We start from the raw sequence: 24294 nt of genomic DNA on the forward strand, positions 1-24294 counted from the left end.
GTAATAGGGTCACTTGTTGCGCCAACTCATCAAACATGGTTTGTTATGCACAAAGAGCTTTGAATACCATAGAATAGCACTGGAGGACCTAGTGGTTCCTAGAGGACTGTTCTCTCTAGATCTGCCGTGTGATTCTGTGGTGAGGTTCCATTGACCATTAAATCTGTCTGGAGACCTAGAGAGAACACTTCTGTAGGCCCGCCCACATGATTCTATAGCATTCTTCATCTGAACCAAAATCGGGATGCAAAATAAAAAGAACTCTGATTAGACTTATTAGTTAAAGTATGTTTGAAAACACTAGTTAAAACCACCTAACGATACTGATATATCAATAAAATATTAAAACTCCAGCACATTCATTTTTAAAAATCTCTGAATGCAGGAGGTGCTCCATTGCTGAAAGCCCACCTAAATAGAAAGGTCTTGCCTGCCGGTGGAAGGACAGCAAGATTGGGGAAAATTCGACCACCCTTGGAAGAGGGAGTTCTATAATCCCAGAATGACCACTCAGATGACCTGTCCTGTTTCTGTCTGTACCAAATGTATACCTGAAAGTGGTAAGACTGAGAAAGATGTCAGAGAATATAACCCTTCAGATTACTCTGGACTCAGCTCATGCAGGTCTTTATCAATCAAAACAGGCATTTTCCATCTGTAGGAGAATCTGCAAACAAGGCATTTGAATGGTTGAACAGCCCAATTTGGCACTGGATGCATCCTGATTCCCTGTTCCGCCTTTTTGACAGAACTGGAGCACCTGTTTTCTCTGAATTAATCTTCCATGAGACAGAGAACAAGAGAGGGAGAGGAAGCGAATGTTAGGGTCAGGTTGGCTTGGAATCACTTTCTTATGCTGTGGTCACAACCCAATCCTTCTCTCTTCCCCCTACCCCCACTTTGCCTTTGTGATTTCTACTCCCTTGCAGGGGGGTGCTAAAGAACATCTGCCACCATCTTCTTACATGCCTTTTTAGCATTTTTGGAATAATGTATTGTTACAAAAGTTTCTTCCCGACCCAGTTGGTTGAATTTATGGATTCAGAGCTTGTGGATGGGCCTGGTTCTTGCCAGGATGGGAGGCCGGTTGTATGTCTTTGAGGGCTGTAATAGATAAGTAGAGAGTAGAAAGAGAAAGAATACTGCTTCTCAGATGAGGCTGGGCAGAATTATTTCTGTGTTTAATTAGTAGCCAGGATTCCTTCCACACAGGCCTTTCTCACCTTGGAGTGAATTTCACATGCTGCCCTACAAGTTTAAAGGATTGTAGCCAATGTCTCTCAACTACAATACAGGGAAAGTAGATGGTTCAGTGTAGTGTAGTGGTTCTCCATATGAAAGTACACAGTAGCAGACCATTCACTGATCCACCAGAGTGGATTGTAATTGTTCATTACGTTTCTTCTTGAAGGTAGTAATTTCAGCTATTTTCTTCCCACTGCAAAAATCCCGGACGTTTTCAAATACTATTTGTGATTTAGGGCTTCTTCTTCACAAAATTCGCAGTTGGTTGTATTGCACAGAAGTCAAAGCAAGTCAGCAAACAAACCTCCTTGAATTGATATTAGTTATATTTATTTTAAAAAGCTCAGGTTGTTCTTTTGGAAGAGTGTATTTTACAATGCTAAAATTTTCAGTGTAAAAGTATACACTATGTTATATAGAATAACATAACCTATGTTTTTAGAAAATATAACCAATTTTGCATTGTTCTTGTTAATATATTAAGTGGAATTGTATTGGTATTTTTGGGGTAGCCCCAGAGGAAGGTTCATTCTGATGGTTGCTGAAATGTGCTGTGCTTTTTAAAACAAATGAAGCCAGCGACGATCTATAACAGTGGTTCTCAACCTTGTGGGTCCATGGGTGTTTTGGCCTACAACTCCCAGAAATCCCAGCCAATTTACAAGCTGCTAGGATTTCTGGGAGTTGAAGGCCAAAACATCTGGGGACCCACAGGTTGAGCACCACTGATGTGTAAGCACATGGAGTCTTATCTCCTGATTTGTTTTGACTTTTCTCATATACATGCTCATTTTTTTTGCACAGAAAACAGCGTTTTCTGCATGGGAAATAACATTAACAAAGAATTCTTGCACAGAAAATACAGTTTATGTGTAGAAAATGTTATATTCTGTGCAAATTAATCTTTTATGCAGCATATATCCTTAATTATAGCATTTTCTCCAGAGCAAGGAATGTTCCATGTTTTCCATATAAAACAAACCTGTGCAAATATTGTGCAGAATGGAATACTGCACAAAATAGCTGGTCTGAGTCCTTCTACAGAGGTTGAGAAGATATAGATATAAAAGTTTTAAATAACAATAATAATAATAATAATAATAATCCCACCCTCCACATAAATCAGAGAGACATAGGGAACATAAGCTTGTTCTTATATATGCCTGTTTGATGCTGCTAAAAGGATTCCCGCTTTTGTCAGTACACTTAGTCTGATTTTCCATTTTCAAGAATAAAGATGTGGACTGGCTCATTCTATACATTTCTTCATCTAATTACCTGTGTTTCTTGAAACATTTGATTGGAGACTCCTGTGGATTATAAGCAGCTATCCTATAAATTAATAGGCCCAAATTAGTATTCTTTTTGACTCCATAAAAAGTGTGAAATATTAAGCAGTAACATTTTTTATTAAATCCTTTTAATCTTTGGGGATCTACAATTCACAAAAATATACAAAATAATATTCTGTACAAATATTTACATTAGGATGTGAGAAGATAAAATTAGCTCCACGTTTTAAGCACACATTTGACAAATATATTCTTGAATTCTGAAACTGAATATTTCACTTTGAAATCTGTAAGGTTGCAGATAATTATAAAATTCATTATTGGTTATTTTTGAAATAAAAAAAATTATGCAAAAAGGCTTAACTGATATACATCTAGAAAAAAACAAATTATAAAGATTTTGTTTGATCACAGGGATTAACTCTTTATCATAACCAAAAATGGAATACACAGGCTTTATCAGATTCAAATTAACATACACCTTTGGGTTAATTGGATGGGTTATTTTTCCTTTTTGGTTAAAGCAAGGATGATTGTCTGACTAATACTTCATACTGAAATTGTAAATCCAAAGAATTACAGTAAGACAGATGGACAGTTATAAAAATTACTTTTTTAAAATAAGAAGCCTTAACAAACAGTGTTTTTCCGCTAATGAAAGCTTCTGTTTTTGGTAAGTTTTTAAAAAACAGAATCCTCAAATAATTTTCATAGCTGTGCTCCTTCTACACCTACGACAGAATGGCTGTCAAAGGTCAAGAAATTGTTCATTTTTCTCTCAGGATAATATGTCATTGACTTTTTTTGCAGAGATTTCAAAGAGAAAAGTCTGTAGTGTTCCATCTGTTACTGATTTTCACAGCGTTTGGGCAAAGTTGAGCCCTTTGTGGAAGAAGTGAGGTTGCAACAGTCTACCTTGCCACCCAACTTAAGTCTAGAATGCATTCTTACAAAGATTAGAAGGCAAAGTGCAATATGGGACCACATTCATATTCTCGCCTCCCACAATAATCTAGTATCAGACAAACCTGCCAAATCTCTTCGAAGTAATTGCATTTCCCAGCACCTATCATCCTGGGGAAGCCATTTAAGTTGACTTCAGAATACTGTACTTCAAAAGAGAGGTGTGGGGGTAGCACCAACAATGCAAATGTTTAGGCTTCACTAGCAGTAAAGAAAGTGTACGATCTGTTTGTTTGTAACCCACTTGTAAGATGCCTTATGGCACATTTCATTATGTTATACAACATAAGAACATCTAGGAGTATCAGTCTTGTATAGATTATCATTTCCAGCCTATCAACTAGGGACTTGGTAGCTTCCATATCCCTAGCAGGCCAGAAAGAAGAAAATGAAAGGTGTATTATAAAACCTCACAAAGACCATGTGGATCTGATAGCCAAAAGATACACACAATTACATGCTGTATATCCCATGTACTCACTTTCTGTTCTGCATGCAAAAGCAGTATTATTCAATCTGAAGATATCCCTCTTTTCTTTATCCTCTTGACTTTTTTGGACAAACACATGAAATACTACTGAATGGTTTAAGATTGTAGCTAAAACATTATTCAGTTTGTAAAAATATTAAGGCCATTCTAAAAACCAAAGATACATATGTTCACATATAAACAACACATGCACACAGACAACCAGTTACTATCGGAAGAGCATGACAGTTCAATGTTAAAATGATGCGGATGACAGGTTCACTCTAAGCCACATTTATACGGATAGCACCTGAAATGTTATCTTGTTTACAAATAAATATTTCCCTAGCCAAGGTTCAGCAATCCACAGATAAAGGAAGCTTTGAATTTAACCAGCCAGTTATTTTATTCAAATTATCACAACTGCTTCAGTGCCTTAATGCACAACTTAATGGGATATTTGCCTTAAAACAGTGATTCCCAACTTTTTTTTTGACCAGGGACCACTCCCCAACATTAGTACCAAAAGGATTATGAAACAGTTTTTGGTCAACGTTAAGTTCAGTTTGGTTATTTCGGGTGCTGATTCAGAAAACTGCATTGGATAGACCACATCAGTTCTAGTTTCTGATACAGAACATAGGCCGTCTAGGAGTTGCCATCTGCTCGCCCACAGAAAACCATATTTAATAACCTAGAGTTGATGTGGTAGTAATCTTTTGTGGGTAGTCAGCCTCTCCCCTCCTAAAATCCCTGTTGCCTTGGCACTATAAGAGAGTTTTGTGAGACTAGTCGCTCTTGTCGTGTGGTTTCGAGGCAACAGTGTAGTAATTGTGAGGCAGTGGACCATATTTTTGTTCTTGTGGACCACTGGTGGTCCACAGACCACAGGTTGGGAACCACTGCTTTAAAATGAAAATCAGGCTCACTACTGTGGAAATAATGGATAACATCAACACATTTTCATAAGCAATGCAAGCAGAAGGTCATGGAATTTTTCAAATACTCTCATGCATTCAGGGTTTGTTTTGGATTTCAAAAATTACAGAATTATCAAGATACTGTGTAATCTTCATGGCACTTCAGACTATAATTCATGATCACACTATGACCCTGGAAGCAGTATTTGTGTTTCCCAAGAAAAATGTTATACTCAACATATTAAATTTCTATCAAAAAGTCATCAGGAATAGTTGTTTTAAAATTACTGGTTTTCAGTACAGGGGAAGCTAAATATTTCTACAGTAAGGAATCCCCTGCTTTTGCCTGATCATCCATCAGCATTATTTCTTGGGAGCTTGAAACAGGATTTAGAGGGGGACAATGGCCGGGGAATTTGCAAACTAAACGAGAAGTGGGAGGGCTGCCTGTTTTCAGTAGAGAAGGTTCTAGTACTCAGATGTAACCTTTTACAAGTAACAATATTACTTGCAATGCATTAGGTTCGTGGTGATAGCATTACCAACATTGCTACTGTTAAAATGGCATGACTGGTATTATTAGTTGCTTTGGGCATAAGGAATAATGTGCATTCGTTACTCCTAAAAATTTGTTTTGGCAGGGAGAGGATTTGGGTGAACATTGGTATTTTTGAAGTATTATTTGAAAAAAATAAGGTGAAAATAACTCATTAAGAGTAAGTACAATGATGTGTGAACATCTAAGCTTTCCCCACTCACAATAGCTTTTTTTCTTTTTGAGACAATAGTTGGCCAAAAATTTTTTTTTTGAAAAACTATAACTGCAAGATTGTGCTGCTTACAAAGTTGGAAATCTTTCTAGCAAAAAAGGTGGCCTTGCTTTCTGTCCAGTTTTTTTCCCTGAATTTACTTTGTTTTGTTTAAGAGCTCACTTATGTTAAATAGTTTACAGATCAAGAATAACTTGGCTTGGGCCACGTAAATAATTACAGCAGTCAGGACTGATGAGGTTGGAAAGCAACTTGGCTAATACTAATGCAGAAGAAAGCTCAGAATTAATTTTAACAATGATGGCTAACATGATAGAAACCAACTCTGAAAGGGCTCTCTCTCATTTTGGAACAATAATAGCAGATACTGTGGTGAAGGATAGATTAGTCTGGTGGCACCTTTTAGCTGAAAATAGTAGCCAATCAAAGGATCTGTAAATCCATCATTCTATGCTAAATTTGATATTTTGTCTGAAATGTATTGCCTTTGAAATCTTTAAAGATTTAGTAGAATCCTTTAGATAGCTCCAGAGATCGTATATGCAAAGATTCTTAACAAAAAAAATTCTCAGAATCCATCCATTGATCTAATTGCAGAAGTCCAAACAGACAATTCAGTTTATGCACATGTATGGCAAATTAGTAAAAACAGGAATTAATTCATCGTGCAATATTAAAACTCCACAAGAAATAGAAGACGAGAAGAAAAGCTGGTATGTGTCTAAAAGAAGAATTATTCAAGACTGCCACTTTGCCCAGATCTCACCATTCATGAAGGCAGAATAAGGTATCCTACTTGGAAAGTCTTTCTGTAGTTTCTCTGCCAGCTTCTACCTGTTGAGTTCTTGATGCAGTGCACAGGCTTTTCACTTAATGTTCTTATAAATGGAACACATTTCTTGCCTTTATAGCATCTCAGAGAGCATCTCTGGCTGAAGTGTGGATGAACCATGTGCTGGACTTTTTCCTCATCTAACAAGAGTCTTTCCCTTTCAACTATAAGATGCTGTCAACAATCTCCTGGAGGCTACAGAATGTTGGCAAATCTTCCAATTTCATACACCTCCTGGTCAAGATATTTTTATGAGGATATAAGAATCTGCACCCTCTCTGCAGCAGACTGTACAGCTCACTTGAATTTGTTGTTGAGGAAGCCCTTTGAACTCATGGCCTCCTGTGATCTGATACCTACCTGGAAGACATCCATCTTGGTGACTGTAACTTGCACAAGGAGGGCAGGTGAACTCTGTGTCCAATGGGTTGACCACTTGCATAAAAACAAGGTGTTATACATGTCTGATGTGGAGTTCCTTCCCAAGGTGATGTCAGTTTTTCACTTCCATCAGGAGATTGTGCTTCCTGAATTCATACAGAACTCTGCTTTGAACTTTGAACATTTTTTTCACTACTTAAATGCGCATTGAGCATTAGAGTTCTATGTGAATCAGATGGCTTCTTCCCATAAATCTCGGAGACTTTTCTTCTACTACTGGGCCACCAAGAAGAATCTGCCAGTCTCTGTACAGTGTTTTTCTAAGTGAGTTGAATACAACTCTTTGTTTGGCCTATGCTCTTGCTGAGAAAGAACCTCTGACTCAAGTGAAGAGTCACTGCACGCTTGGAACAGAGCACTTATATCTTCTCATAAGCAGTGGCCTCAACTGTCTTCTTGAAGGGAATCCCATTTCATGACATCTGCAGAGCCACAACATGGTTCCACCTTCATATTGCATTACAGATAAGATACAAGGTCCCACCAGGCTGACACTGTTTTTGGTAGGGCTGCTCTCTTCCCCTGGGTTGCATGGCACTAACACTTCCTGTGGTGAGTACCTTGTTAGTCTCCCATTAGTGTGTGTCACAGAAACCTTAAAGAAGAACAGGTTGCTCATGTGTAACTGACTCAAGCAGTCGTATATGGATTCACAGAAATCCAGCCATCCTCCCCTTGATATTGGCTCTTCTTGGCTGCTACTTCAGTGTCCAGGAACTGCGGGTTTCTATAGCAACACACTGATCATATTGGGAGGAAGCAGCTGCCAAAACACATCTTGCACTGCTCTGGGTTCAAGGGATGCACTGCAGAGCCACAGATGACGAATCCAAGACTCACAGTTATAGGTAAGTAACCTGTTCTTATTGTGCCTTTTAGACTGGAGTGCTGAAAAATAAATAGGGAGTCCCAGAACCCAAATCAACTCTTCAAAGGCTTTTGAGTCTTAAAAGGGAACTGTGGCACTGTTTTCAATAAAGTTTTCAAGAACACAGCACTCGCCTACTCTTGACGCAAACACCCATCCTTTCCTCTTCTAACTCTATAGTTACATAAATAACAGTCACCTGAAATCTTCCATTTAGAATATTATACCAAGGAGTAAGCCCCATTGTTATCAACATGTACAGTTCTGGTGAAGTTACAACTAGATGTTAGAAATAAGTGAAACATACAGGCACTTGCATGTCAAAAATCTCCTAGTTAATGTGTGTTTATGTTTCTCATGTGTTATTAGACTAATATACAGTTGCTTTCAAATATAATCCATTTTCATTCTAATGTGGGGTCTGTGAGTGCTTATATATATGTTGCTTTATGATTTGAGCTAGAGGGCAAGAGATTAAACTAGTTTACTCTTGTATAAAAATTAAAGAAGCAACTTGTACAATATTTTCAACTTACGGTCACTTCCATTTTACCGAGTGATTATGTGAAAATGTACAGAACAATTCCTATTGCTGTTTTTTTTGCTTCTGGTGACAACTAAAGCTTCATCAATATATGAACAGTAAAATAAACTGCCTATTTCCCAGTTCTAGCACAACACTGTAAGCAAACACAGCAATTTCTCTTTCATTGATAACATTTTTATTCACAAGGCAAAAAACGGAGTTAGACTTTTAGGTTGTGGGCAAGGCACTCACAATGTGAGCAAATCTCATTCTGCTCACAGAACTAATTTAATGCTTGAGTAATACAAAAACACTAAATTAGCCTTGAAGAATGGGTTCATGCATGTCTCCTAGCATTCACCAGACATGACGACAACCCAGGCCTTAAAACCAATAGAATTCTGCAAGACCTAGGAACAAACATAACTCTTGGGAGGTGTTCTGTTTTGCTGAACTAGACAAAGCTTTTGCTGGGTCATTCCTATCTTTTATATTACTTTCACTCATTTTTTTAAAAAAATTAAGAGCTGTAAGGTGGTTTTCCTTTCAGTAATAAAATAAGGAGTCTTCTATTTTAGCAAGAATCAGTACCCAGTACTTAAACATTCATGCTGAAAGTAAACACATTGATGTACAGCATTCGGTCAGCAGTAACATCTCTTGATTAGAAATCCATGATCTTACAAGGAAACTGTACAGAAACCTGCTTCCTCTTATCCATATGTTTCAGCATCTGGCAGTGAGTGGGAAACAAATGTAGGTTATCTGATACTGTAGTAATATGACTAGACTCAGTACATTTGAAGTAGTCCATTCCTCTTGTACACGTGAGTCAGTCTGACAGCTGATTGCCTGTCTTTTATCAGCACCATTTCTTGAAGCATGCAGGGCACTGGAGAATGTCTCTTTGCAACTGGGGCATTTACACCTCTTACTTCATGCAGTGTACACTTTAAAAAGTTCTTCGTGACTCTCAGTGAGGCATATGTACACATTTCCAGACAAATATGCTGTATTTTCAAACAGAAGTGAAAAGAGAAATGAAAATTACTGCAAATGAAAACATAACAATTCCAAAATAGATTTACACATATACTGGCAGTTAGCTAATAGGTTTATTTCCCCTAGGGTTTCTGCTGGTGTATCTTAATGACTGCTTGTCTTCTCAGCATTTGAGTTTGTTTTCAGAGATTGCGGATGACAATTTGCACCATTACTACTTCAAGATTTCTTCCTATTATTCCATTTGTGTTACTGAATTTGTAAGAATCATTCCTATTTTCGGAAAAGAGTTACTTACCTGCTATCATCTCCACCTGCACTGACAACGTATCTGTCTCCACTTGTAAAGCGAATATTAGTCACATGGGCCGAGTGACCTAGAAATCTTTTATGTTTTGCCTTTAAAATAAGAAAATTATCCATATCAGTTTGACGGTTTTAAAAATGCACACCTAACCATGCTACGTGAATATTTGGAAAGCATTTACTAAGATTGATCTCCTTTACTCCTCTCAGTGCTGGGTTCTTGACTTCTAGCGCTATTTTGGCAAGAAGGTCAGGCAAGTGCTGTCAATTGTTCACAACTGAGGGTACAACACTGACTTATAAAAATATCAGAAAGTCCTAGAGTTTGTCTTTATTCTTCTGTTTTTATTTTGTAGATCTATTCATGTTTTGTTTTATCATATTTTCTGTCAGCCTCCAGTGTGATAAGAGACTTTTTATGCCAGCTCCTTAGTTCATTTATTTTAAAATCTAAAATAATGTATAAAATCAGAAAAGACATGAACAAAATCTTGGACTTTCCAATCAGTCTATTGCTTGCCTCAGGTGAATGGCAAATTAATGCAGCTAGTCAGGATTCCTTATTAATCATGCAATTTTATATTTGTATCTTAAATGTTCAGCAGTAAAAGGACTCAAAAGATCCTGCTTAAAAAGAGCCTGAGAAGATTACTCTATTTTTAGATAATATAGAAAAGCACACTGTTGCCACATTTCTAGAGATTCAAGACAGAGGGGGCCTGGGGCCAGTTCCATCTTGTCTCCTGCATATGTCATCAGTTGGGGACCCCTCTCCCCAGCATCAATGGCCAGAGTGAAGAGAGGGGGGCAGTGAACAGTTCCATCTTGTCTCCTGTGCTATGCTAATGATACAATACAATACAATACAATACAATACAATACAATGTAATGTAATGTAATATATTGTATATACATATAATATTTATAATATTATAATGTAATACAATACAAGATGACTGGGTGTATAAGACGACCCCCAACTTTTCCAGTTAAAATATAGAGTTTGGGATATACTCGCCATATAAGACTGCCCCTCTTCCAACACATACCAAATAAAATTTTTAAAAGCATCAGATTTGATTTCAATATGGTAATTTTCCTATTACTGTACCTCCTTCTCTGCCTCTCAGATCTCGCACATTCACATCTGCACCGCTTTACTGCAGTCTTCAGGAGCGAGATCTGAGAGGCAGAAGAGGAGGTACGGTAATAGGATACAAGGGTGTGCCAGAGAGTGTTTTTCTGGGCTCAGAGCCACTCTATCTCTTTTTTTCCATACCCCGGGCGTCCCGGACACCTGCAGCTTGCTCCGCCCTTCACTTACACCTTCCCGGTGAGTCGCCCCTTCTCCTCACCCTCAGGACCACATTAAGTCCACGAATCCTGATGGATTTTCTTCTACCATACTTGTACAGCATCGTCCTTAATGCTTTCATACAGTCGCTACATATGGCAGGGACATGGTGACTGCCATTTTTGAGCTCCCCCTACAATATGCAGGAACCACAGATTTTCCAATCTGGATTGGAAGTTTCAGCACCCGCTCTATAAGACGACTCCTGGTGTATACGACTACTCACGCATAAAAGAAGACTCCCATGTATAAGTCTACTCCAGCGTATAAGACAACCCCCACATATAAGATTACCCCTGACTTTTGAGAAGATTTTATTAGGTTAGAAAGTAGTCTAATACACCAGAACGTACGGTAATACTAATAATATATTATAATATGATATTATAATTATATATTTTATATTACATGTAATATTACTATTAATATTACAATATAATGGTATAGTACAATATAGTAATATATAGCACTGATATTGTACTATGTTAATAATATAATGTATATAATGTATATTGTATGTATATAAGCTGTTTGTAAGTCGCTCTGAGTCTCCTTCAGGGTGAGAAAGGCGGCATATAAATGTCGTAAATAAATAAATAAATAAATAGTTTCACAACAAGTCACTATAGTTTAAAAAAAAGGTTCATGTTCTTCAAGGAAAAAGTTCTTACAAATTTTTCTGGACAAGGGAAATCGAACAGCTTGACCATGCCAAAGTCATCGCCTGTTACAAGGCTGATTCCCGAATGAGAAACACAGGCACAATTCACATCAGCTTTCTCAGCATGCCTGGACCAGATTCCAATAACTTCGTCTCCTAGAACACTAAATAGAGAAGAGAGAAAAGGAGCATCTAAATAAATCTGCTTAATCTTCTTAAGATATACATTTTTTTTCCACAAGAGCTATATTCTCCATTTGCTTAGGTATTCAAACTCAATGGATTCATGCAATAGCTTCCACTAGTAAACTAGTTCAGGGCTTCTCAAGACTTTTCCACTCAGGACCCCTTCTGGCTGAGAATTTTTTTCACGACCCGAGGTATGTAGGTATATAAATATATATAAAAAAGAAATAGTATCTCCTCATAAGAGAATATTTGATGAGAGACTAAGAAGTGGGTGAGAAGCTTATGAGAGGATTGTACAAAGGGTCCATTAGTCCTCTTTTGCTGGTTGAGATGCAATCAAGAAAAGGCCTCTGTTTGTTAATTCTTTTGGATCCATAAGCAAGTTTATTTCTGTTCAACTGGTTTAGATCCTATTGGGAAGATGCCTTTTTTCCAATAAAATCCAATCACTTTTGTTAAAGTAAACACTTTCAGGAGGTTTGAGCAAAACTATGGAACTACCTGAAGCAGAGAGAAAGGAGTTAATGGACATAACTGAAAGAATAACTTTGAATCTATAACTCTGAAGATGGCACATGGAGGTATAATGCATGCAACTGTGGCTAGCTCATCTGTACATCCAAAAATATTTATGGAAAGTTCACCCTCAATCCACAAGTCCAGAGGCTGAGGAGAGTGCCATGGAATGTAAGAGAAATGAAAACTAGGGATTGCATAGCCTTATGATCTTCTTTTTAAGGAGACAATGTGTCATATTTTCAAAATTCTAAAATGTGCTGTATTACCTGGTCCAAGTAGCCCATGTTATTCGGTCAATCACAGTTTGATCCAAGAGTTGTTTTCCAGAAGGCACTTCATAAACTTGCCTTTTGTAAGATCCAGTAGACACCTTTAAGAATGAATATGAAGAGACAGAAATTCAATTTAATACTTACTCCATGAGAGAGGGAGGATAGGCCTTCGCACAAAAGGCCCTGCTATTTCCACTCAATTCATTCCAAAGGACTGCTGCAGCAGAATTCCAGTGGAACGGAATGAAACATAAGGTGGGTTGTGTGAATTCAGAAATCACTAAGCCGCTTTCCCCTCCACTCAAGAATAAGTTCATTAACACCCCAGAGGTTTTCTCAAGTGCCACTGTGTATGGGCACACTGGGATCTCTGCACAGCATGATAGCAAGATGTTGTTTATTATACAAATGTATATGCAAATAAATCCTACCAAAACCTCTACTTATATTTACCTGAAGATAACAGCTATCTGCTGAAAAGTCCATTTGAATGACAAAGCTTGGGATGTCCTTGCAGTAACTGGCTCGGTTAAGGGAAGGCCCCAACGTCAAGTCATAAAAATCTACTGCGTTTTCACTGGAACCCACTGCTAAGTAATGAGAATCTGGGCTGAACCTAGGGAGATGAACAGTTTTAGATGACTTCTTGATATTACTAAACATGACGTAAATTTCACTAAGCACAGACTTGATCTCAAAATAGTATGTGACACAATACAGTACAATACATTATTTTTATTTCCTTCATGTTACATATGACTATAGTATAAACACTGGGCAAAGATGAACTTTCTCAATATAAAATAAAGTACTTTGCACATATCTTTAAATCACACATACTTAGACAGAATGGAATGTATTTCTTTCCTCCTCTAACTAAACTTTTGCACACTACATTTCTCAAGTGATTTTTCACATCTTTTAAGCTTTTTCTCATATTGGAAAGTAGTGCCTTTTTCTCTGCATGCCTCAACTTATTCTCATCTACTGAGTTTCTAAGTGATTAGAATTACCATCTGATACCTATTCCCCTGAGTGTGAGGTCTGAAAAGTTACTTTTAGGAGAAGGAAAATAATCATTCAAGACTGGTCAGTGTTAGGGTGAAAGCATCATTCTGTCACTATTCAGTTATGGATGGGCTCCAACACACCAGCATACCAATTCTTTTTAAAAGCAACTTACTAAGGTCTGCCTGGAAATAAGACTCATTAAATTCAAAGAGACTTACTTTTGAGTAGTCTTGTATCAGATTTCAATAGTCCTTGAAAATGATTGCATTGAGGTTTCTTTTCCTCTTAATTTACGCTATGTCACTTTTTCATAAGTTATTTCACCCTTTCTGGCTTTCATGTCTGTGCTTCAGACAGTTGATCCTTATTATCAATTGTGACCGTTCTGCCCCCACGCTATCTTAACTACTTGGAAGTTGAACTGGGTGTGCAGGGAACAATTTGGTGACTATATAGTTGAATCAAACAAGAATTTGTTAACTGGTAAGAATTTTAGACTTTCCTCTTGAGTCTCACAACAAAGTCTTTATGAGGAGAGGTAAAGTCTTTGTGAGATAGACACATTTCTGGCCAAACTAAAACTCTTGAATCTTTATTTCTTCTTATTGTCTCTTTCTTGTGTGGTGTTCAACTCTCTCTAAGATGGTCTCATTATGTAACCCTGACTGGACTTGAATATAACTCACACAGCTCCGACTAGACTTGAATACAATTCATACAGCTCCGACTGGATGTGCTATTTTGTAGACCTTCCAGCTTTCATAGAATCATAGAATCAAAGAGTTGGAAGAGACCTCATGGGCCATCCAGTCCAACCCCCTGCCAAGTAGCAGGAATATTGCATTCAAATCACCCCTGACAAATGGCCATCCAGCCTCTGCTTAAAAGCTTCCAAAGAAGGAGCCTCCACCACACTCCGGGGCAGAGAGTTCCACTGCTGAACGGCTCTCACAGTCAGGAAGTTCTTCCTAATGTTCAGATGGAATCTCCTCTCTCTTCACCTTCCAGTCACAAAAAGACTGACTTTTCCAAGAACCAGAAGTGGCTTTTCTGAGGCTCTGTCCCTGAGGGGATTCTTAAAGGGGCAGGGCAACCGAGGCTTTAAATGGAAAGAGGCTGTCTAGACTGATCCCTCCAGAGACTGTACAAAAATATTAATCCCTCTAACTAAAAAGGGTTTAACTGGGGGTAAACAGTGAGAGTCTTCATGGGGCACGACAGTCACTCAGTTTAATTCCTTCTACTATAAATTAAGAAATAGTAGTTAGAACTTACCATCTTTCTATCTGTTAAAAATTGCGTGAAATACTAGATTATCATCATCCTATATGCATTTGCAAAATGTTTCATATGCAGGTAACACATCTAGAAAATAGAGAATGAAAGCAGATGTCACAGCAAGAGACACCCGATTTCTTACCTGATGTCTTGGATAGCTGATCTTCTGTCTCTCTTCTTTCCCCATATTTTCAGAGAGTTCACTAACAAGATAATAAATTCTCCATTTTTCATGCCAATAGCCACCATGTCACCTTCTGGACTATAAGACACGGTGCGTGCTGCATGGCCCAAATTGACTTTGTTCACCATCTTCTGCGAGAATTGTATTTAAAAAGAGAAGTATTAAGATTTTCTATTTATGTATGTCAAAAGGTTATGTCAAAATTAATTTTTATCCTTGCTTATCTCCTAACAATATCTTCTAAAAAAAATATTTTGAAGTATTTTCATCTGAATTCCTTTTGATATATCATTTTAAAATATTATTTTAACTTCTGAAATGCCATTTTTACACCTACTTTATCGGCAATATCCCAAAGCCGGACTGTTCCATCTTCTGCAGCAGAAAGAAACACATCACGAGAAGGGTGTGTTGCCAGTCCCCAGATAGGGCCATCCATATGACCATTAATTAGAAGATTACACGCGGCATTTTTCTCTCCAACTTCTATTATTTCAGTATTCTTTGTCCCAACAAGAATTTTCCCCTGAAACAAAGAAATCATTAATGGAAATTCTTATAATTTCATCAGCAGCGTGTTCCGTATTTGGGGTGCTGCTACAGAGAAAGACCCATTATGCTCACAAGTCCTGAGACATAACACAGGGCCTCCTTAGAGGATCTCATATTTCTAACAAGTTTATATGGCAGATGATGGTCTCTAAGTTACTGAGGCCCAAAGCCATTTAAAGATGTGTAGGTCAGTTTCTAAATACCCTAAAGGCACCCGATCCTATCTGATTTTGGACAGTAAGCAGTGTCAACCTTTCTTAGTACGTGGAAGGGAGGTCGTCAATTAACACAAGGTGTTGTAAGCTAAACTTCAGAAAGAATTGGTAAGTATTTTTTCTGATTTTTTTTGTCTAAGAAAACCCAATGAAATTCATGGGGTTGTTGTAAGTTGACAGGCGGATTGAAGGTGTCACACACAGAGAGGTCAAAACTAGCATTTTGGATTTGAGTTTGGAAACAAATTGGAAGCCAAGTGCATTTTTTATTACTGGTGCTATGTACCTAGTTGCCTTAAGATGTATTATATAAAAGAAGCCCAGACTTACTTTGCCTCTGCATACAGAGCGAACACAGTCAACCATCTGTCCTGTTTCTAATCTGAAAGCACGACACCGCCGTAGTTCCTGATCCCATAATTTAACTGCTCCTCCTTCTTTTGATCTGGTGCAAATAAGACATTATAAAACATTAGAAAAAGTAGAAAACATTATAAAAAGAATGGATAAAACTACCTAAGAGAAAATATATGGTCAGAATCTTGTTGATCCATGACACCCATGTTCATAGTTTCCCCTGATTGTACAGGGATGGCAAGTGATGACTCTAAGCAGCCTATTTTTCCAATCCTTTCCTTTCCACTGACTTCTTCTAGACAAAGTGCACCAGCAAGATTTTTCAATCAAACCTCATACACTGCTCATAAACTGGACAATGTAGCTGTTTTCCCACAATTTGATCATTAAAGCTAAGATTTAAAATACATTGTATTTGCTGTCCACAAAATTGTGTGCATAGAAGATGATTTAAGAGTAGGTATGTATGATTACTATTGGATGGAAGACTGCCAACAAATAGTAAGAGCTGTAGGCTATATTTAAAACAAAGGTAATGGTAAACCATCTCTGAGTATTCCTTGTGTAAGAAAACCCTATGAAATTAATGGGATTACCATAAGTTGACAGGCAACTTGAAGGCATGTACATTCATATATATGTTTTGTACAGTTATAGGTTTTCCATGGTTCTTAAGCCTTTTGTAATCGTTACCAATATTTTACTTCAAAAATTAGCCTGATGGGCACTTGGAGAAAAAGCAATGGTGGCCTCAGGCTGAAGCCCAATGAAGGAGAACAATGCACACAGCATTATCTTTGCTGCAGGTGGGAAGCCACAACAGAGCTGCTACAAAGAGATCAGAAAGGAGCTCTTACTTAATCCCCCATCAATGGGTAAAAGGAATTCATCAGAAAGGATGGTTGAATAAACAGTGATGACAAGGCAGAATTAGAGAATTCCTTACTCTCCTCCTTCATTTTTTCTGTGGAGACATTGTGGACAATTCAGGTGGCTTCTGCCAAATTCTTTCCAATCAACCATGGCAAAGACATGCCAAAGAAGGCAGGCAAAAGACTTTGTACTATTGACTTATCTACAGGTTGTATTAAAATCTGTAATTTTGACTCCCAAACCTACCCTCAGTCTTTACATGAGGTTGACTTATACACCAATATATATACTAAGCTTAGTTAGGCTGTTAATGCCTACAAACATGCCCAATGGTAAATACTAAAAACTACTACCAGAGTGTAATTTACTACAACACATTTCCAGGATGTTGTCACTAAAAACTTTGCTAAATGCATCTGTAGAATAAAAAATAGGACTCACGGCCTCTCTTTGCCACCTGTTACAATTAAGCCATCTCGTAGTGTTGTATACATTGCAAATATAGGCCCATTGTGAGCTTTGCCAACAATACGATTCAATATATGCTCTTTCCAAACACATACATCTCCACTGATGGTACCTGTAAATGTCAAATTGTTCTGAAACAAAAAAGGTGGGGGGGGGATATGTTCATCAAATGATTTTAAAATGGAACAAATGGGTTCATTTTCTAACAAAATTGTAATTGGTATAAAAACAATGATCAAACTAAAAAACCTACGTCACCTTGGTGTATGATGTACCCTGGAAAACAAATGTTATTATTTGCCAGCTAATCAGCGTCCACATTTCCTCATCAGAATCATTCCTCTCTTTATTATTAATTACATTCTAGTGTAATATTAATAACCTTACTCCTAATTAGCTGCAAGCTGGCAAAGTGGGAAATGGAAAACTAGCAAGCAAGCGAGAGGAGTAAATTGCTGTAACTGAAAGAAATTGGAAATTCCTGCCTATCCCACTGATGCATGGGGAGTAACCTATTAGTTTCTGATTGCTTTTCCTAAGCCTTCAAGAGAATGTGGAGGGCTACCTAGAAGGGAAATTAATCTTTGGATCCAGCTACATGGGTCACATAAGATGGAGCTGATCTTGAATGGGTGTTTGCACTGTGTGGCACTGAGCTGCCCAGTGTAAGAAAGGAGCCCAGATACCCCAGCAGTGCCAAACACTTTTTGGTGCTGCAGGACAGCTGGCCTTATCAACCTTCTCATGTCTGGCTTAGTGGTGATTTTTGAGCACAAAACTGCTGGTGGTCATCTCTTGTTGTATGTAATAATGCTGGCTGGATTGCCAGAGTGCAGAAGGAGGAGGAGCATTTGACCCTCCTTTGCCTTTCCCTTCCATGATCTCTGTGACACTCTGGCCAGTGTCACTACATTCGACAAGCACTGACCACCAACGATTTCACCCCTGGTGGTCGTCACTAAAACAAGGACACAGTAGAGACAGTAAATGCCACCCCCTGTGTCCAGTGCACCTGAGCCTGGAGAAAGTGGGATGGCCATGTAAACAGCTGCATCCAGTTCTGATTCAGAACTAGCCTGTTTGCACTGCCTCAAAGTGCAGGTAATCTCTGGATCTTCGAGAAAGCACCAGTGCATCCCCCATTTTTTTTACAAGAGTGTTTTAAGCGTCCCTGCCAGGCATTAGAACAGTGGTTCTCAACCTGGGGTCCCCAGATGTTTTTGGCCTTCAACTCCCAGAAATCCTAACAGCTGGTAAACTGACTTGGATTTCTGGGAGTTGTAGGCCAAAAACATCTGGGGACCCCAGGTTGAGAACCACTGCATTAGAATGAATCGGCCTTGTGCATTATGTGGCTGTCATGATGTCCTTTCACCCCTTTCCTGCCTCATTTGTCCCATGTAGATGGCCCCTAAATTTTGGTATTAGACCCACTGAATCAATTATGGAATGGTAAGTTAAGGTTAAATCTAAGTTTGTCAACATTATTATTATTATTATTATTATTATTATTATTATTATTATTATTAAATTATTATTAAATAATCAAAATCGAACTGCAAAGGCTCTGGCATAAACCAGTACACCTGGTCCCAGTGGTCATTGGCACACTGGGTGCCGGGCCAAAAGATCTCAGCCGGCATTTGGAAACAATAAACACTGACAAAATCATGATCTGTCAACTGCAAAAGGCCACCTTACTTGGATCTGCGTGCATCATTCGAAAATACATCACACAGTCCTAGATGCTTGGGAAGTGTTTAACTTGTGATTTTTTAATACGAAATCCAGCATATAGATCTCATTTGCTGTGACATACTGTGCTTTTGCATCAATAAAATAATAATAATAATAATAATAATAATAATAATAATAATAATAATAATAATAATTTTAACCCACCCTCTCTCCCGAAAGGGACTCAGGGCAGCTTCCAAACATAAAACATTAAAAAAAATGACATTGGCTGGTAATTTAAATCAATGGTTTCTAAAAAAAAGGGGGGGGGATTAAAGATACAGAGCAAAAACACTACCCACTCAATCCCCATTCTATAGGCAGGTGAAGGGAAAAGTTCTGCACACACCCTTTTTACAGTTAGAGCACCAGCAGATGGCCAGCAAGGAGTGGAGATTCCTGCATCAGTAAACAGGGAGCTTTTGAGGGTGTATCTTGCTCTCCACAACTGGAGAGGAAGAATCATTCCATCTTAGGGCCCCTTAATACCAAAAGATTACTGCCTAAGGTAGAAAGGATAGATTTAAAACACACAGGGTAGAAACAGTTATTTTCCTACAGCTAAACATTTTAAAATCTGTTCAACTACATACCGCTCCAAATGCTACCGACAACATGGTTTGCATTCGTGCATCTTCTATTGAACTTGTCTGTCCTTTTTTACTGAGAAGAGCTCTCCCAGCAAGAGTCCAAAATCTCACGTGTTTTACTCCCACTGAAACAAATTGCGTATCGGAATCAGGCCTGAATTCTGCGACAAAAATACGCTGATTGTGACCGGCTCTGCTGGCAATTTTGGCACCTAGTAGGAGGAATTAATTAATTTAAAGTCACAAAAGAATAACTGCATCAGTAACTAATAAAAACAAATTGTTTTAAGAGAATGTTTTTTTTTTGTTTGCTTTTTGTTCCTACCTTCTTGCCATTTCCAAATGGTAATGGTATGTTCAGGATCCAGCCCCACTGATAGAAGGAGCTTGCCAGTGGCACTAAACCCAACTGAACAGACTCCTTTTGAATGGTAACATCTCAACACAGACAGTGTTTGTTTGTTCATTGCATCCCACACATGAATACAAGGTGCTGTGGCTGAATAAATATAAGAAATTCAAAACATTATCTGCTAATAAAAAACATACAGAATTTTTACGCTCGAGCCATCAGGATAATTTTAGGGTTTTTAAGTAGATAAAAAACTTTGTTTTGATATTGCTATCTAAAGGTAAAATGGTAAAAGAGGGCATTATTTAATATAAAAGTATGATCATATTCCAGAAAAGCCACACCAACCAGCACAGCCTACATTTTCTAGGCCCGGTAAGTTTTCCTCTACTCTAAAACCACAAATGCTAAATTATGAATAACTGTATTTATATTTATTTATAACATTTTACTTGCATAGCTACACATATATGCATCCAAACATTTGTAAAATGATCATGTGACATAGTATGTAGGAGGAGAAATTTAATTAAGGGACATGTTTGCAAGAAATTAAACAAGTTCAATAGATTCTAACTTTCATGAAACTTTTTACCAGTTTTTAGACAGGGACCAATATAAACAAACAGGTTGTTTAATATGAACCAGGGATTTTTGGTAGTATTGGTCATTGACAATACAAGCTAAATTTTGGCGGTGTGGTACTTGTGTTCATGCATTGCAGCAAAAACAAAAATGCGTTTAGTGGCACACTAAAGACTAACAGGTTTTATTTGGCATAAGTCTTCAGGGCATGCAGCCCATTTTATGCATTTTGATGACGTAGGCCAGTGGTTCTCAACCTGGCATCCCCAGATGTTTTTGGCCTTCAACTCCCAGAAATCCTAACAGCTGGTAAACTGGCTGGGATTTCTGGGAGTTGTAGGCCAAAAACATCTGGGGACCTCAGGTTGAGAACTACTGACGTAGGGTATCAACTATGACAATTTATGCTAAATGAAACTTATTAATACACTCCAACTCTTACACAGCTTGACTAGTTTGCTATTAGAGGCTCCATATATTTTCCAGTTGCTTCTAATATCAGAAGAGCATGATATATATAGAGTGTGCATCATTTTAAATCAGTGGTTCCCGACCTGTGGCCTGTGGACCATCAGTAGCCTGCAGGAATATATGGTCCACGACCTCGCTGTTACTACACTGTTGCAACAAGAGTGACTGGTCTTGCAAAGCTCTCTTATAATGCCGAGGCTTATTAAATATGGTTTTCTGTGGGCAAGCAGATGGCGACTATTGGATGGCATATGTTGTGTATCAAAAACTAGAGCTGATGTGGTCTATCCAATGCAATTTTCTGAATTGGCACCCCAAATAGCGAAATCAAATCTATAGTTTACCAAAAACCGATTCGTAACCCTTTTGGTACTAATGTTGGAGAGCGGTCCCTGGTCAAAGTGGTCCCAGGTCAAGTGGTCCCTAGTCAAAAAAAGGTTAGGAACCACTGTTTTAAATGCTTAGAACATTGTACCGGACTGAAGAAATGATGCTTAAGACTATCATGCATTGCAGAGTCCAAAAAGTTGGCCTTCTGCCCTAACTATTTGCGCAGGAGACAAGCACTATCTATCTTGAATTATGTGCTGGAACACTTGAAAAGTAAAATAAGACATGACAAGCACAAGAAATCGCATAAATAAGGGCTTAGAAGAAATAACAACTGCTCTATGTAAGCAAGCATATGCGTTGCCACTGTCTGATATAAAAGATGATTACTCATTCATGCAAGAAGATGGTAACAGAAATGCAAGAAAGCTCCTAGAAAACTATGTGTTGCTAAAACAATGTTTTAAAGCAAACAAAATGATATTGCACAGAATGATTTTTTCCTACTGATAATTATTTTGGATGACAGGTAACATGATATGATGGCAGTATGGAAAATGATTGGATCAACTCAGTCACCAAGGCCTCTTCAGTGAATAGCTACACTGAAAATAATACTAATTTAGAAAAGAAATAATTATCAGCCCCAGCAGCTTTCCAGAAATTGAATGCAACTACAGGTATGCAATTTAAATGTGTCAGAATCCACTTATCAAACCAGAAAAGAGTACAATAAAATAAAATGTATTAAAATGAGTTTTGATTTCATCTCAGTGAAGTCTTGTATATTTATAATTTGCTGGATGTTGTATTTGGTGCTAAACAACTAATGTCATGGTGTTTTAAAATATTGAAATATATTCAATTAACCTATCCAAAACACTTTTCATAACTACAAAAAAAGCCTAGTTATACCTCATAATGTTAAAATTTTATTTCCCTTACCTGACATATCTGCTGAGTCTCCTGTAATGGAAAAGCAGCAGAAAAACAATTACAACCAGAATGAAGGAAAGAAACTAAAATATATGTGGTATTAAGTACAAATTTTGATTTGAGAATTTTTAAAGTATTGATTCTTTGATAAGTAGATCTAAACTTAAACAAACTGTCCCAATGTTGACAGTAGCATTTGCTCCCAGGAATGGACTATAAGAGTAAACACAATGATGGATCTTCCTGAATGTGTCATGAGTTGAAGGTTGCACACACTTGAGTTCCATGGAATTCTCAACTGTATGCAAAACCAAATTACCTCCATAATTGTCTTCCTATTTTCACAACTGGGAATACCCCGGATATGCAAGAAGACAATCAATATCGATCAGCTATGATGAGCCAGTACATATACAATGGCAGACCACGGTTTGACATTGTATGATGGAGCCTTGGACATGGAGGTGCACTACCTCTTCCTCTAGACCAGGGTGTCAAACTCATTTTCATTGAGGGCAACATCAGACTTGTGTCCTTCAAAGGGTCGCTGAATTCAAGGACAGAGAATCCTTGGTCAGTGCTCTTATGTTTTTACCCAGTTTGGGTCCCCAGATGTTTTTGAATGACAACTCCCATCATTTTTTATTGTCTGCCATGCAGACTGGGGATAATTGGAATTGCAACCCAACAGCACTTGTGGCTCTGAAATTGGGGAAAGGTCAAAGGACATTTTAAAGTCAGATATCATATACCCAAGCCTTGTAACTGAAACCCCACTGTCCTGACTAAACGTAACAATCTGAAGCCATCCAGATGTTCCTGTATCACAACTCACATCAGCTCTAGCCATATGACTAATGATGAGGAATACCGGAGTTGTGATCCAGCATCTGGAGGGACACATAAACCATCATGGCGGGGCCTTGAGTTTGACACCTGTGCTCTAGACTCTATTTACTGATGCAGGTGCATAAAGAGGAGGGAATGTAACCTGGGCATCAAAAAGTAGGCAGTCTTTGTCATGAGATGAAATGAAACAAAGGCATCTTTCTTCACCTGGGAGAGGACCCTAATTTCTCTTGTCTTTGCAGCTGGTCTTCCGAGTTGCCTTCCTAACAGGGTCCCTTCCTGACTGGGTCAGTGAATGCTCATAGCTTACCCCTGACACACAAGTTAACAACTGCCATAACATGACAGTGCAGAGCCACAAGCACTGTACAATAGAACCTCTACATAATAATGTTCCTACATAAGAATGTTTTAACTTACAAATCCTCACTTGGGCCAGAGTGACATTTTGACATCTAAATGCTGTTTTGACCTACGAACAGAGCAAAAGAGGCCTCTTTGACCCCTAAATCAGTTCTAACAGCAAGGCAGAGAAAAACAACACCTGGACTGGATTTCTAGTGAAAGCAGCTGGCAAAAACTCCAGCTCCATGTAATTGCTTCCCCTGAACATTCTGGGAGGAGTCAAATCTAGAGATTCCACTCCATAGATTGCAATACACCCTGATGCAGCAGAACTGCAGCTTAAACAGCATGTACTGTGTGTTTTGCTTCAAGAAGGGAGAGAGGGAGAGAGCAAGGGAGGGAGGGAGGCAAGCTGGAATTACAGTGTGAAGAAAACGATGCTGTTTGTCTTGCTGTACATTGGCCAACACATTTTGTTGCCTCAAATGTGCTTCCTTGTCACAGTGGCTGGATGGAACCAAGCACTGCCTCT

General features: G+C 38.2%; 1 protein-coding gene across 8 annotated transcripts in view; it reads right to left on the reverse strand.

Annotated features, from left to right (window-relative positions):
- Positions 1-921: 921 nt before the first annotated feature.
- Positions 922-24294, reverse strand: part of EML5 (EMAP like 5) — a 103367-nt gene continuing 79994 nt past the window's right edge. For 4 of the 8 annotated variants that reach the window (XM_060756954.2, XM_060756962.2, XM_060756945.2 and 1 more), the window contains 12 exons: positions 22578-22598; positions 20220-20393; positions 19898-20106; positions 17541-17698; positions 16200-16314; positions 15440-15628; positions 15061-15233; positions 13083-13245; positions 12624-12727; positions 11660-11813; positions 9627-9727; positions 8500-9336 (listed from right to left, as the gene is read on the reverse strand). In XM_060756954.2, the coding sequence (XP_060612937.2) occupies positions 9300-9336; positions 9627-9727; positions 11660-11813; positions 12624-12727; positions 13083-13245; positions 15061-15233; positions 15440-15628; positions 16200-16314; positions 17541-17698; positions 19898-20106; positions 20220-20393; positions 22578-22598 (1598 nt within the window). In that variant the 3' untranslated portion in view covers positions 8500-9299. Of the gene's footprint in view, positions 961-8499; positions 9337-9626; positions 9728-11659; positions 11814-12623; positions 12728-13082; positions 13246-15060; positions 15234-15439; positions 15629-16199; positions 16315-17540; positions 17699-19897; positions 20107-20219; positions 20394-22577; positions 22599-24294 lie in introns of those variants that run through there. The other 4 variants (XM_060756979.2, XM_060756971.2, XM_067462953.1 and 1 more) reach the window with 3 other exon arrangements.

Source organism: Anolis sagrei, chromosome 1 (genome assembly GCF_037176765.1).
Source record: "Anolis sagrei isolate rAnoSag1 chromosome 1, rAnoSag1.mat, whole genome shotgun sequence".
Classification (NCBI taxonomy): domain Eukaryota; kingdom Metazoa; phylum Chordata; class Lepidosauria; order Squamata; family Dactyloidae; genus Anolis; species Anolis sagrei.